Here is a 14,458-nt window from a genome sequence, read left to right on the forward strand (position 1 = left end):
CATGATAAAAGTGCATCTGTCCATCATAAAAGTGCATCTCTCCATCATAAAATTGCATTTATCCATCATAAAAGTGCATCTATCCATCATAAAATTGCATTTATCCATCATAAAAGTGCATCTATCCATCATAAAAGTACATCTGTCCATCATAAAAGTGCATCTATCCATCATAAAAGTGCATCTATCCATCATAAAAGTGCATCTGTCCATTATAAAAGTGCATCTATCCATCATAAAAGTGCATCTATCCATCATAAAAGTGCATCTATCCATCATAAAAGTGCATCTGTCCATCATAAAAGTGCATCTATCCATCATAAAAGTGCATCTGTCCATCATAAAAGTGCATCTATCCATCATAAAAGTGCATCTATCCATCATAAAAGTGCATCTATCCATCATAAAAGTGCATCTGTCCATCATAAAAGTGCATCTATCCATCATAAAAGTGCATCTATCCATCATAAAAGTGCATCTATCCATCATAAAAGTGCATCTGTCCATCATAAAAGTGCATCTATCCATCATAAAAGTGCATCTGTCCATCATAAAAGTGCATCTATCCATCATAAAAGTGCATCTATCCATCATAAAATTGCATTTATCCATCATAAAAGTGCATCTGTCCATTATAAAAGTGCAGGATATTATAATATAATTTAATATAACTCTGATTGTATGCGTTTGAAAGAAGAATGTCATATACACTTAGGATGGCTTGAGGGAGAGTAAATCATGGGCTAATTTTCATTTTTGGGTGAACTATCCCTTTAACATTATTGTAAAATGTGGATAACGTGTAGAGTGATACTAATTAAAAGGCCACAAATGTTTGGACTTACCCGCACAGAACCCCCAGAACCAGATTCAAGATGAAGAACGACCCCAAGAGAATCAGAGTCACGAAATACAGCCAGGGCCACTCCATCCCGATCGCATCATTCACCTGTAGGAAGACAAGAGTCGGCGGTCGGATCCCTGTCATAGTCCTTTATGTCAGTGGTTCCCATCCCTGGTCCTGGAGTATCCCCACTGGACACAGTCTCCTTTTATCTTTAATCTTATCTTTATCAGCCTCCACACCCATTTCAAGCCTTGGAGTCTCTACTAATGAGCTGACAAGTTGAAACAAGTGTGTACAGTTGGGGATCTGGGGTACTGTTGGGGGACTGCATGACCTTGGTTGGGAACCACTGCTCTATAGGGGCTTTCGCACCAGAGGAACCTTCTCACAGCTCCTAGAACTATTGGCGGGAGTTCCCGGAGTTTGGCGTGTTCGCACCGCAGGAACTAGGAACGATTTTAGTTCTAGGAACTCCTTTTGGAGGAACTAATTTACTCCTACTTCAGAGTCGGTCTAAACCAGCGCTATAGGAACTACAGCACCCGCCATTTAAAACCACGGTGTAAACACAGATTATAGCCTATATATTTACTCCAGAAACATGTAAAACAGTGATAGATGAAGCTCTTAATCTTTGCGCTGATGATGACGCATGATTATGTATCTCTGCTCAGCAACACTGGACATCAACCACACGCCTAATAACTCTTCATCACTGTCTACTTTCTATGTACAACAGTTCTAATAGTGTATTAGACAGGACTATTAGACAGATCGTAAACTAATGAACACGGAGAATGCGAGCGCTGGCGTTCTCAGCGCCGCCAGAATAAAGGTTACAACAACAAGCGCGGCTCACGTCACTCAGAGTTCCTACTGGCTCTTCGAACGCAACCAGGAGAACGTTCCTAAGCGAACCATTAGTTCTCGGGTCAACACCCTGGCGGCTCGTTCCTAGAACTAACCGGTGCGAAAGCCACTAGTGTGTCACTGACCCAGTACAGAACATTGGTCCAGCCCTGAGTGGTGATGCACTGGTAAACCGTGAGCATGGAGAAGCCCAGATTGTCAAAGTGTGTGATGCCGTCATTGGGCCCGGGCCATCCGCCACGGCACTCGGTTCCGTTAAGAGGGCAACGCCTGCCTTTACCAGCCTGAGCGCACGGAGCCGCACACTCGCCGTCCCCCGTGGCAATGATATCTGGACACAACAGATCTCAGATCATGGATAAAATTTGCATTTATTGAAGGAAACACCAGTGCTTGCAAGATGGCAAAAGGATAACATCCCCTACTTTTTTGGGGAGTAACGCAATATTGTAATGGTTTACAATAAAGTAACTTTCCCCAACACTGGTTCTATGCAAGTTTACTACATCTAACTTGCATCATTTCTTACCTGTGCCAGTGTGGTAACATGTTTTATGCATTTTGCATTTGAAAAGCTCCAGGCCTATGATGGCATAGATGGTGACCATGAAGAAGACCAGCAGAGAGATGTGGAACAGGGGCAGCATGGACTTGAGAATGGAGCTCATCACCACCTGCAGGCCTGGAGGAGACATTACACTTTAACCAGCCAACTCCAAAAATTAGAAAGGTGAGCAGAAGGTGGTGTTGTGACTTACTGGGGACCCCAGAGACGAGCCTCAGGGGCCGAAGGACTCTAAACGCTCGGAGGGCTTTCATGTCAAAACCACCTTTCTGTTCCACTGGCGCCTCGACGCCGCTGATGTTGTTGATGAAGTCCACCACGACTGTGAACAACCTGAGAGACGGCACACAGTAGGTGTTTGTGTACTTTGGGTGTTTCTGGCCATATTCAGGGAGTTTAGGTGTGTGTGTGTGTGTACATGTTTTTCTATCCCGGTGGGGACTTAAACCTGAATGCACACAGACTCATGGGTACTCGTGTCACTGTGGGCCTAAATTGAGGTACACAAGTTTATAAATCATACAGAATGAGTTTTTTTTTGTTGAAAATGTAAAAATGCAGACAGTTTTGTGTGATGGGTAGGTTTAGGGGTCGGGTTAGTGTGTGTGTGTGTGTGTGTGTGTGTGTGTGTGTGTGTGTGTGTGTGTGTGTGTGTGTGTGTGTGTGAGATGAGTAGGTTTAGGGGTAGGGTTAGTCTGTCTGTGTGTGTGTGTGTGTGTGTGTGTGTGTGTGTGTGTGTGATGGGTAGGTTTAGGGGTCGGGTTAGTGTGTGTGTGTGTGTGTGTGTGTGTGTGTGTGTGAGATGAGTAGGTTTAGGGGTAGGGTTAGTCTGTGTGTGTGATGGGAAGGTTTAGGGGTCGGGTTAGTGTGTGTGTGTGTGTGTGTGTGTGTGTTTGTGTGTGTGATGGGTAGGTTTAGGGGTAGAGTTAGTGTAAGTGGACAGAATATACAGTTTGGACAGTATAAAACCATTACGTCCATGGAGAGACCCAATTTAGATAGTAAACCAGACGTGTGTGTGCATGTGTGTGTGTGTGTGTCTTACCCCATTGTCACAATGACAAAATCTAATATATTCCAGCAGTTCCGTAAATAAGCATCGGCATGAAAGAGTAATCCATACGCCACGATCTTCAGGAAGCATTCCGTAGTGAATATGATGAGAAAAATGTACTCAAGACTCTCCTGTGAACGTACACACAGAACATTGAGATGAATGGAGCTGTCAGCACACTTCAGTACAAACAACTGACTCAAGGTGTTTGGTGTCAGTGGTTGCTTTTCCACTTCATAACTCTTTTGTTTTGACTTTGAATATCTGTCATGACGTGTCTTTTTATATTCTTGCAACTTACACACGTTGTGTTTGGTGGGAACGTGGCAAAGAATTGCTAGAGCCTGACACTTTCCTCCGGTTTCAGTCGAGGCATTTTGAAAACGACCCAGACCCAGACGCTGAGAATTTTATAACCAATATGGCACCTACTGTGAGCTTGAAGCAGACTCTGTGTGTTTCTACTGACATTTAGATAGATAGATAGATAGATAGATAGATAGATAGATAGATAGATAGATAGATAGATAGATAGATAGATAGATAGATAGATAGATAGATAGATAGATAGATAGATAGATAGATAGATAGATAGATAGATGCATAAGCTTCATCACAAAACAAAACTAGTTTATATCATCCAAATGCTTTGATGTCGACCTGATTGCAAAGAAACAATCTGACTAAATGTATTACAAACCACAAAGTCTTTCAGATAACACTGCAGTGATGAGAGAGCTCTGCGAGTGTGTGAGAGCATATAGTTCGAGTTTGTGTCTAATTTTAAACCGTCCACACATGCAGGCGTCCCATCGGCATGCGGTCAAAGCACCTGCTTCTTTCAGTCACCTGAGTCAAGGTCACGCACGCTTACAAGGGTTTAGTGAGAGGAATATCTGGCATTAGGTGTCAGCCATTCTGCCAGAAGATAGATTTTAACTAGCCACTTGTTCATTTAGGATATAGGTCAATCTTTTATAAGAACAGAATACAATATATACATATGGAAACATTTAAATCAGCCTATTTTATGTTATTAAAAGGTTTTTAAACAGTCTACAGTGGGTGGAGTCTGTAAGGGGGTGGAGTCTATAAGTGTCAGTGAAGTCTTAGGTTGAGGTGTGTCTTGAGGTTGAGTCTTCATCTCAACCTCATCTCAACCATCTCAACCTGAGGTTGAGTCCTCCCCTCTATTGGGGAGGGGTTTATATGTAGAGGGAGTGTGTGAGGGCGGGTCTATAGGTTGTCTTAGGTGTCTTAAGGTGGAGTCTTCAGGTATTGGGGAGGGGTTTATATGTTGAGGAGTGTATGAGGGCGGGTCTATAGGTTGTCTTAGGTGTCTTAAGGTGGAGTCTTCAGGTATTGGAGAGGGGTTTATATGTTGAGGAGTGTATGAGGGCGGGTCTATAGGTTGTCTTAGGTGTATTAGGTGGAGTCTTCAGGTATTGGGGAGGGGTTTATATGTTGAGGAGTGTATGAGGGCGGGTGTATAGGTTGTCTTAGGTGTATTAAGGTGGAGTCTTCAGGTATTGGGGAGGGGTTTATATGTTGAGGAGTGTATGAGGGCGGGTCTATAGGTTGTCTTAGGTGTCTTAAGGTGGAGTCTTCAGGTATTGGGGAGGGGTTTATATGTTGAGGAGTGTATGAGGGCGGGTCTATAGATTGTCTTAGGTGTATTAAGGTGGAGTCTTCAGGTAATGGGGAGGGGTTTATATCTTGAGGAGTGTATGAGGGCGGGTCTATAGGTTGTCTCAGGTGTCTTAAGGTGGAGTCTTCAGGTAATGGGGAGGGGTTTATATGTTGAGGGAGTGTATGAGGGCGGGTCTATAGGTTGTCTTAGGTGTCTTAAGGTGGAGTCTTCAGGTATTGGGGAGGGGTTTATATGTTGAGGAGTGTATGAGGGCGGGTCTATAGGTTGTCTCAGGTGTCTTAAGGTGGAGTCTTCAGGTAATGGGGAGGGGTTTATATGTTGAGGGAGTGTATGAGGGCGGGTCTATAGGTTGTCTTAGGTGTCTTAAGGTGGAGTCTTCAGGTATTGGGGAGGGGTTTATATGTTGAGGAGTGTATGAGGGCGGGTCTATAGGTTGTCTCAGGTGTCTTAAGGTGGAGTCTTCAGGTATTGGGGAGGGGTTTATATGTTGAGGAGTGTATGAGGGCGGGTCTATAGGTTGTCTTAGGTGTATTAAGGTGGAGTCTTCAGGTATTGGGGAGGGGTTTATATGTTGAGGAGTGTATGAGGGCGGGTCTATAGGTTGTCTTAGGTGTATTAAGGTGGAGTCTTCAGGTAATGGGGAGGGGTTTATATGTTGAGGAGTGTATGAGGGCTGGTCTATAGGTTGTCTCAGGTGTCTTAAGGTGGAGTCTTCAGGTAATGGGGAGGGGTTTATATGTTGAGGGAGTGTATGAGGGCGGGTCTATAGGTTGTCTTAGGTGTCTTAAGGTGGAGTCTTCAGGTATTGGGGAGGGGTTTATATGTTGAGGAGTGTATGAGGGCGGGTCTATAGGTTGTCTCAGGTGTCTTAAGGTGGAGTCTTCAGGTATTGGGGAGGGGTTTATATGTTGAGGAGTGTCTGAGGGCGGGTCTATAGGTTGTCTTAGGTGTATTAAGGTGGAGTCTTCAGGTATTGGGGAGGGGTTTATATGTTGAGGAGTGTATGAGGGCGGGTCTATAGGTTGTCTTAGGTGTATTAAGGTGGAGTCTTCAGGTAATGGGGAGGGGTTTATATGTTGAGGAGTGTATGAGGGCGGGTCTATAGGTTGTCTTAGGTGTCTTAAGGTGGAGTCTTCAGGTATTGGGGAGGGGTTTATATGTTGAGGAGTGTATGAGGGCGGGTCTATAGGTTGTCTTAGGTGTATTAAGGTGGAGTCTTCAGGTATTGGGGAGGGGTTTATATGTTGAGGAGTGTATGAGGGCGGGTCTATAGATTGTCTTAGGTGTATTAAGGTGGAGTCTTCAGGTAATGGGGAGGGGTTTATATCTTGAGGAGTGTATGAGGGCGGGGTCTATAGGTTGTCTCAGGTGTCTTAAGGTGGAGTCTTCAGGTAATGGGGAGGGGTTTATATGTTGAGGGAGTGTATGAGGGCGGGTCTATAGGTTGTCTTAGGTGTCTTAAGATGGAGTCTTCAGGTATTGGGGAGGGGTTTATATGTTGAGGAGTGTATGAGGGCGGGTCTATAGGTTGTCTCAGGTGTCTTAAGGTGGAGTCTTCAGGTAATGGGGAGGGGTTTATATGTTGAGGGAGTGTATGAGGGCGGGTCTATAGGTTGTCTTAGGTGTCTTAAGGTGGAGTCTTCAGGTATTGGGGAGGGGTTTATATGTTGAGGAGTGTATGAGGGCGGGTCTATAGGTTGTCTCAGGTGTCTTAAGGTGGAGTCTTCAGGTATTGGGGAGGGTTTATATGTTGAGGAGTGTATGAGGGCGGGTCTATAGGTTGTCTTAGGTGTATTAAGGTGGAGTCTTCAGGTAATGGGGAGGGGTTTATATGTTGAGGAGTGTATGAGGGCGGGTCTATAGGTTGTCTTAGGTGTCTTAAGGTGGAGTCTTCAGGTATTGGGGAGGGGTTTATATGTTGAGGAGTGTATGAGGGCGGGTCTATAGGTTGTCTTAGGTGTATTAAGGTGGAGTCTTCAGGTATTGGGGAGGGGTTTATATGTTGAGGAGTGTATGAGGGCGGGTCTATAAGTTGTCTTAGGTGTATTAAGGTGGAGTCTTCAGGTATTGGGGAGGGGTTTATATGTTGAGGAGTGTATGAGGGCGGGTCTATAGGTTGTCTTAGGTGTCTTAAGGTGGAGTCTTCAGGTATTGGGGAGGGGTTTATATGTTGAGGAGTGTATGAGGGCGGGTCTATAGATTGTCTTAGGTGTATTAAGGTGGAGTCTTCAGGTAATGGGGAGGGGTTTATATCTTGAGGAGTGTATGAGGGCGGGGTCTATAGGTTGTCTCAGGTGTCTTAAGGTGGAGTCTTCAGGTAATGGGGAGGGGTTTATATGTTGAGGGAGTGTATGAGGGCGGGTCTATAGGTTGTCTTAGGTGTCTTAAGCTGGAGTCTTCAGGTATTGGGGAGGGGTTTATATGTTGAGGAGTGTATGAGGGCGGGTCTATAGGTTGTCTCAGGTGTCTTAAGGTGGAGTCTTCAGGTAATGGGGAGGGGTTTATATGTTGAGGGAGTGTATGAGGGCGGGTCTATAGGTTGTCTTAGGTGTCTTAAGGTGGAGTCTTCAGGTATTGGGGAGGGGTTTATATGTTGAGGGAGTGTATGAGGGCGGGTCTATAGGTTGTCTTAGGTGTCTTAAGGTGGAGTCTTCAGGTATTGGGGAGGGGTTTATATGTTGAGGAGTGTATGAGGGCGGGTCTATAGGTTGTCTTAGGTGTCTTAAGGTGGAGTCTTCAGGCATTGGGGAGGGGTTTATATGTTGAGGGAGTGTATGAGGGCGGGGTCTATAGGTTGTCTCAGGTGTCTTAAGGTGGAGTCTTCAGGTATTGGGGAGGGGTTTATATGTTGAGGGAGTGTATGAGGGCGGGTCTATAGGTTGTCTTAGGTGTCTTAAGGTGGAGTCTTCAGGTATTGGGGAGGGGTTTATATGTTGAGGAGTGTATGAGGGCGGGGTCTATAGGTTGTCTCAGGTGTCTTAAGGTGGAGTATTCAGGCATTGGGGAGGGGTTTATATGTTGAGGGAGTGTATGAGGGCGGGGTCTATAGGTTGTCTCAGGTGTCTTAAGGTGGAGTCTTCAGGTATTGGGGAGGGGTTTATATGTTGAGGGAGTGTATGAGGGCGGGGTCTATAGGTTGTCTCAGGTGTCTTAAGGTGGAGTCTTCAGGTATTGGGGAGGGGTTTATATGGGGAGGAGTGTATGAGGGCGGGGTCTATAGGTTGTCTTAGGTGTCTTAAGGTGGAGCCTTCAGGTATTGGGGAGGGGTTTATATGTTGAGGAGTGTATGAGGGCGGGGTCTATAGGTTGTCTTAGGTGTCTTAAGGTGGAGTCTTCAGGCATTGGGGAGGGGTTTATATGTTGAGGGAGTGTATGAGGGCGGGGTCTATAGGTTGTCTCAGGTGTCTTAAGGTGGAGTCTTCAGGCATTGGGGAGGGGTTTATATGTTGAGGGAGTGTATGAGGGCGGGGTCTATAGGTTGTCTCAGGTGTCTTAAGGTGGAGTCTTCAGGTATTGGGGAGGGGTTTATATATAGAGGGAGTGTATGAGGGCGGGTCTATAGGTTGTCTCAGGTGTCTTAAGGTGGAGTCTTCAGGTATTGGGGAGGGGTTTATATGGGGAGGAGTGTATGAGGGCGGGGTCTATAGGTTGTCTTAGGTGTCTTAAGGTGGAGCCTTCAGGTATTGGGGAGGGGTTTATATGTTGAGGAGTGTATGAGGGCGGGGTCTATAGGTTGTCTTAGGTGTCTTAAGGTGGAGTCTTCAGGCATTGGGGAGGGGTTTATATGTTGAGGGAGTGTATGAGGGCGGGGTCTATAGGTTGTCTCAGGTGTCTTAAGGTGGAGTCTTCAGGCATTGGGGAGGGGTTTATATGTTGAGGGAGTGTATGAGGGCGGGGTCTATAGGTTGTCTCAGGTGTCTTAAGGTGGAGTCTTCAGGTATTGGGGAGGGGTTTATATATAGAGGGTGTGTATGAGGGCGGGGTCTATAGGTTGTCTCAGGTGTCTTAAGGTGGAGTCTTCAGGCATTGGGGAGGGGTTTATATGTTGAGGAGTGTATGAGGGCGGGGTCTATAGGTTGTCTCAGGTGTCTTAAGGTGGAGTCTTCAGGCATTGGGGAGGGGTTTATATGTTGAGGGAGTGTATGAGGGCGGGGTCTATAGGTTGTCTCAGGTGTCTTAAGGTGGAGTCTTCAGGCATTGGGGAGGGGTTTATATGTTGAGGAGTGTATGAGGGCGGGTCTATAGGTCGTCTCAGGTGTCTTAAGGTGGAGTCTTCAGGCATTGGGGAGGGGTTTATATGTTGAGGGAGTGTATGAGAGCGGGGTCTATAGGTCGTCTCAGGTGTCTTAAGGTGGAGTCTTCAGGTATTGGGGAGGGGTTTATATGTTGAGGGAGTGTATGAGGGCGGGGTTTATAGGTCGTCTCAGGTGTCTTAAGGTGGAGTCTTCAGGTATTGGGGAGGGGTTTATATATTGAGGGTGTGTGTGAGGGTGCATTCTATAGGTTGTCGTAGGTGTATTAAGATGGAGTCTTGTGTGTTCGAGTGTGAGAGAGAGACTCACTAGGTTGCTGTTGGTGTTATTCGTATCTTCCTCAGGCATTGGCATGAACACGGCCAGAGCTACACAGTTTGCAAAGATGGTGAGGAGGATGATGATTTCAAACGGTCTGAGAGACACGTTCAGGAAATAAACCAGCTTCTCTTAAAGTGAGAAATATATTCCTGCAGTGATGCACATTATAATAATGTGTGTTGTACTATAGTGATCTGCATGGCGTCTCAGTGTGTTGTTGTGTGTGCGCTAGCATTCCCTGAGCTTAGCATGTCTGTATTTAGTGAGCTGGAGGACAGAACAGCTGTTCTCTCAGAATATCAGAGCACTGTGCTGAAACACTGACATTTACACACACGCTCATGACTAAATCAGCTCATTAATGGTCTGTCATCTCTAGTTGCTTGCTGGTCCATATTTGCCGCCTCTAGTAATGAATGACTTTTATGTATGCTTGTTTACTCCTATGCAGCAATGAGATAAAACGGAGAGTAAATTAAGATGTTTGTTCAGTATATTATAATATGTCAGCAAATAGTCTAACTAAGTTGATGTTGAACTGAAACATAACTGAGAACTTCTTTAAGACCGCTGATCTATGAAATACATTTGTAATTTTGTTATATCATTTATTTTTAAACAATTTTTGCTGCTTAATATTTTTGTTGAAACTGATAAACTACCATTAAAATGTTTGGGGTATTGAGAAAAGACACATTTAATTGATCAAAAGTGACAGTAAAGACATTTATAATGTTGCAAAATATTCTATTTCAAATAAATGCTTTCTATTCATCAAAGAATCCTGAAAATAAAAATGTACCACGATTTCCATAAAAATATGCAGCAGCACAACTTACTTCAACATTGATAATAATCAGAAATGTTTCAAATCATCATATTTGAATGATCATGTGACACACGGGAGACTGGAGTAATGATGCTGAAAATTACTTTTACATACTTTTAACAACATGCATTAAGTTAACTGATATGTTTAGTGACTCTGTGCGAAAACATTATTGTAATTAAAAACATTTTTTGATTTGTTAAAGGATACTTCCACTCTACAATGTTGATGCAGGCCTTGCGGAAGGGGTTCTTCAGCGTGAGGAAGAGGAGGGATCGTGCGGGCCGGGGGTTTCCACCTGTGGCCTGGAGCTTCTTGAGTTTCTCTCTCTGCTTCCTCTTCAGCGTCTCTTCATCCATGATGAAGGAGGTCATGGGTGCTTCGCCACCGCCCTCCATGATCCGATCAGAACCGAGCAGGAGGCGCAGGGATTCTGGAGATCAGGTACTCGGCTCAATAGTTCAGTATCTTCTCGGGACTCAAAAATGTAAAAGTGAAGGTGTCCCCACCATCTGCTGTCTGTCTGAATCTATTTCTCTCACTGTCTCTCTCTGCTCTTGTTCGGTTAGTACTGCAGCTGTCTGACTTAAAAAATAAATATAGACAATGCGTGTCACTCACGTGTGTGTGTGTGTGTGTGTGTGTGTGTTTGGAGACAACAGAGCATGACACAGTTATGGTCACAGAGATATAGATAAAGAGGCAGGACATAAATACAGTCATAACTTTGGAATGTTCCCATTGGCCTTTTCTGTTCGGGCTTTGTGACATCACTGAGCTGGCAAACCAATCAGCACACAGATAAATCACTGTGAAATTTGGTGTCACAGCTTTCTATGATCGTCCCAATAATTATTGTGTCTCAACAGTGCAAATGGGTGAATCTCATGGCAACTGTCAAAACGTCATATTTCATAATTATTTTTACATTATATTTATATGTGGTTTATTAATTTTAATAATAATTATATATGTATATATTAAAACATTCAAAATATAGATTGATATTCATGTATAATTGAAGTTTTTAAGATCACAGTGTCATACATGTGTCAATGAACAGACATAAAACTTCAACAACAAAACCTGGAGAACAATATGGATGTCTAAGTGAAAACAATCTCATTCCAAGTATAATTTAAGGTTTATTTGAATTTAGGTTAAGTTTAAAATCACAGTACACATGATCACAGAGCGATCGCTGGGAGTTCAAGGTCAGGAACTGGCCGTCGTGTTGATTTCAAGGCTTTTTTGGGCGCCGTGACCCCTGTGCCCTCATGTCCCAGTCTGCTAAACACACTCTCAATGGGAGACTTCACACAAGCTACCGCCAAATCATTTAACTCATGTAATGTTCATTGGGGAAGTGAGAGATGAAACCATGTTGATGACCTGAGTCTGTGGTGGAGTAGTGAGTTTGATGTGAAACTCGAGGTGCGGTGCGGACTGGGTCGATTCCTTTCCTAGAGCTCCTCCTGTCCGATTTTAGGGGAAATCGGATCTATTGGAGACGTCAGATAGGTTATTTAGGCGCGCCGAAAGAACACCACAGACACAGTGCGATCAACATGGGAAAATCTCTCAGTAAAACAAGCAGCTGTGAAAAATATGATACGGTGATTTGCCAGATAAGAAGTTTATCTATGTATCATCGTTTTACTCTTTTAAATTTCATTTTTATATCTCTTTTAATTCCTTTTATAACTGTTTTAATTTTCCTTGCTTTTATTTTGTGATTATTTTAATTCCTTTCTGTGTAAAGGAAGTTGTGTATCCTAACTCATTTATCTCATTTCTGAAGATTTTATTGGTTTATTAAAGGCTGGACTTAATGATACGTCTGACACATTTATTTTTCATGTCTCGTTTTGAATTAGAAATTGTGGATTTGCATCAATAGAGGCTTTCGCACCGGAGGAACCTTTTCATAGTTCCTAGAACTATTGGCGGGAGTTCCCGGAGTTTGGCGTGTTCGCGCCGCAGGAACTAGGAGCGATTTTAGTTCTAGGAACTCCTTTTGGAGGAACTAATTTACTCCTACTTCAGAGTCGGTCTAGACCAGCGCTATAGGAACTACAGTGACGTTAGTGTTCGCTGATTGGCCGAACGCACGCCAAACACCAGCACCCGCCATTTAAAAACCATGGTGTAAACGCACAGATTATAGCCTACATATTTACTCCAGAAACATGTAAAACAGTGATAGATGAAGCTCTTAAAGGGATACTCCACTTTTTTTGGAAATAGGCTCATTTTACAACTCCCCCAGAGTTAAACTGTTGAGTTTTACCGTTTTTGAATCCATTCAGCCGATCTCCGGTTCTGGCGGTACCACTTTTAGCATAGCTTAGCATACATCATTGAAGTGGACAAGACCATTAGCATTTCTAAAAAAAAAAATGACCAAAGAGTTTCGATATTTTTCCTATTTAAAACTTGACTCTTCTGTAGTTACATCGTGCACTAAGACCGATGGAAAATGTAAAGTTGCGATTTTCTAGGCTGATATGGCTAGGAACTATACTCTCATTCCTGCGTAATAATTAAGAAACTTCACTGCCGTACCATGAGAGCAGCAGGCGTAATGATATGACGCAGCGCCTGAAAATAGGCCACCTTCCATCAACACAACGGAACTATTTTCAGGCGCTGCGTCATATCATTACGCCTGCTGCTCTCATGGTACGGCACGATGTAACTACAGAAGAGTCAAGTTTTAAATAGGAAAAATATCGAAACTCTTTGGTCATTTTTTTTTTTAGAAATGCTAATGGTCTTGTCCACTTCAATGATGTATGCTAAGCTATGCTAAAAGTGGTACCGCCAGAACCAGAGATCGGCTGAATGGATTCAAAAACGGTAAAACTCAACAGTTTAACTCTGGGGGAGTTGTAAAATGAGCCTATTTCCAAAAAAAGTGGAGTATCCCTTTAATCTTTACGCTGAGGAGAAAATCCAACACGGCTTTGAGGAGACCGAGAGAAACATGATTATGTATTTCTGCTCAGCAACACTGGACATCAAACACGCCATACGCTAATAACTCTTCATCACTGTCTACTTTAGTATAACAGTTCTATCTAATAGTGTATCAGACAGGACTGTTAGACGGATTGTAAACTCCTGAACATGGAGAATGCGAGCGCTGTGTGTTCAGGCTCAGGCGTTCTCAGCGCCGTCAAAATAAAAGTCACAACAACAAGCGTGTCTCACGTCACTCAGAGTTCCTACAGGCGCTGCGAACGCAACCAGGAGAACCTTCCCTAGGAGAGCCATCAGTTCTCGGCTCAACACCCTGGCGGCCCGTTCCTAGAACTACCCGGAGCGAAAGCCCCTATTAAAACATGCTAATATTTGAGAATCACTCAGAATCAAAGTTGGTGCATGATAAAAGTCGCTAGGATACGATGTTTTCTGAACGTCTTTAACTCCCAACAGAGTCTTCAGAAGACGATTCGGAGATGGAAAGAGGCGACGCCGTTGCGTTCTCCTCTGCGCTGCCCGCGTTCTCCACCAGTTCCTGTAGGTATTTGATGTAGCGGATGGCCGCGCGCAGCGTCTCCACTTTGCTCAGCCGTTTGTCCGTGGTTGCGTTGGGCAGGTGGTCGCGTAGCTTGGCGTATCCCTGGTTCACGCACTTCACTCGCTGGCGTTCCCGCTCGTTGCGTTTCTGGATGAAGGCGGGCTCGAATGGGCATTCGTAGACGCCGAAGCTGCCGTGGAACGGCGGGAGATATGACAGTAGTGACGCGCCGCCACAGTACGAGCCGTCATAAACTCGCTGCTCAACATGAGTCGGGTATAAGAACAGCGGTAGCGAGCGACCTAGCGGATCTGAGTGGACGTCATTCCCTCTGTAACCACCAGAGGGCGCGCAATACCGACTGCTCCTGCTCAAACGGCAATGAGACGCGTCCATTTTGAGGTGTGGAGTTGCTATTGGTGTCGTTGGTTCATAAATGAAAGCCAAGCCCGAGGAAGTTTATCTAAGACTGATGGATTAGCGTGCGCTTCCTGAAGCGAGGGAGCATCATCCTCTTCCCCGGTCTCAATGATAGACGCTCGGAA

General features: G+C 44.4%; 2 protein-coding genes across 2 annotated transcripts in view; both read right to left on the reverse strand.

The window, feature by feature from the left end:
• Positions 1-10,788, reverse strand: part of cacna1sa (calcium channel, voltage-dependent, L type, alpha 1S subunit, a) — a 47,814-nt gene extending 37,026 nt beyond the window's left edge. The window contains exons 1-7 of the mRNA XM_056237899.1: positions 10,601-10,788; positions 9,550-9,655; positions 3,328-3,467; positions 2,476-2,615; positions 2,247-2,399; positions 1,843-2,048; positions 846-949 (exon numbers count right to left, since the gene is read on the reverse strand). Of these exons, the coding sequence (XP_056093874.1) occupies positions 846-949; positions 1,843-2,048; positions 2,247-2,399; positions 2,476-2,615; positions 3,328-3,467; positions 9,550-9,655; positions 10,601-10,788 (1,037 nt within the window). The remainder of the gene's footprint in view (positions 1-845; positions 950-1,842; positions 2,049-2,246; positions 2,400-2,475; positions 2,616-3,327; positions 3,468-9,549; positions 9,656-10,600) is intronic.
• A 2,890-nt stretch (positions 10,789-13,678) lies between these two features.
• Positions 13,679-14,458, reverse strand: part of LOC130072697 (achaete-scute homolog 5-like) — an 855-nt gene continuing 75 nt past the window's right edge. Inside the window, exon 1 of the mRNA XM_056237917.1 lies at positions 13,679-14,458. This exon is cut by the window's right edge and continues 75 nt beyond it. Within this exon, the coding sequence (XP_056093892.1) occupies positions 13,815-14,309 (495 nt within the window). The 5' untranslated portion in view covers positions 14,310-14,458 and the 3' untranslated portion in view covers positions 13,679-13,814.

The sequence above is a fragment of the Rhinichthys klamathensis genome, unplaced genomic scaffold (assembly GCF_029890125.1).
Source record: "Rhinichthys klamathensis goyatoka isolate OS25496 unplaced genomic scaffold, OSU_Roscu_1.1 h1tg000504l_1, whole genome shotgun sequence".
Taxonomy (NCBI): Eukaryota; Metazoa; Chordata; class Actinopteri; order Cypriniformes; family Leuciscidae; genus Rhinichthys; species Rhinichthys klamathensis.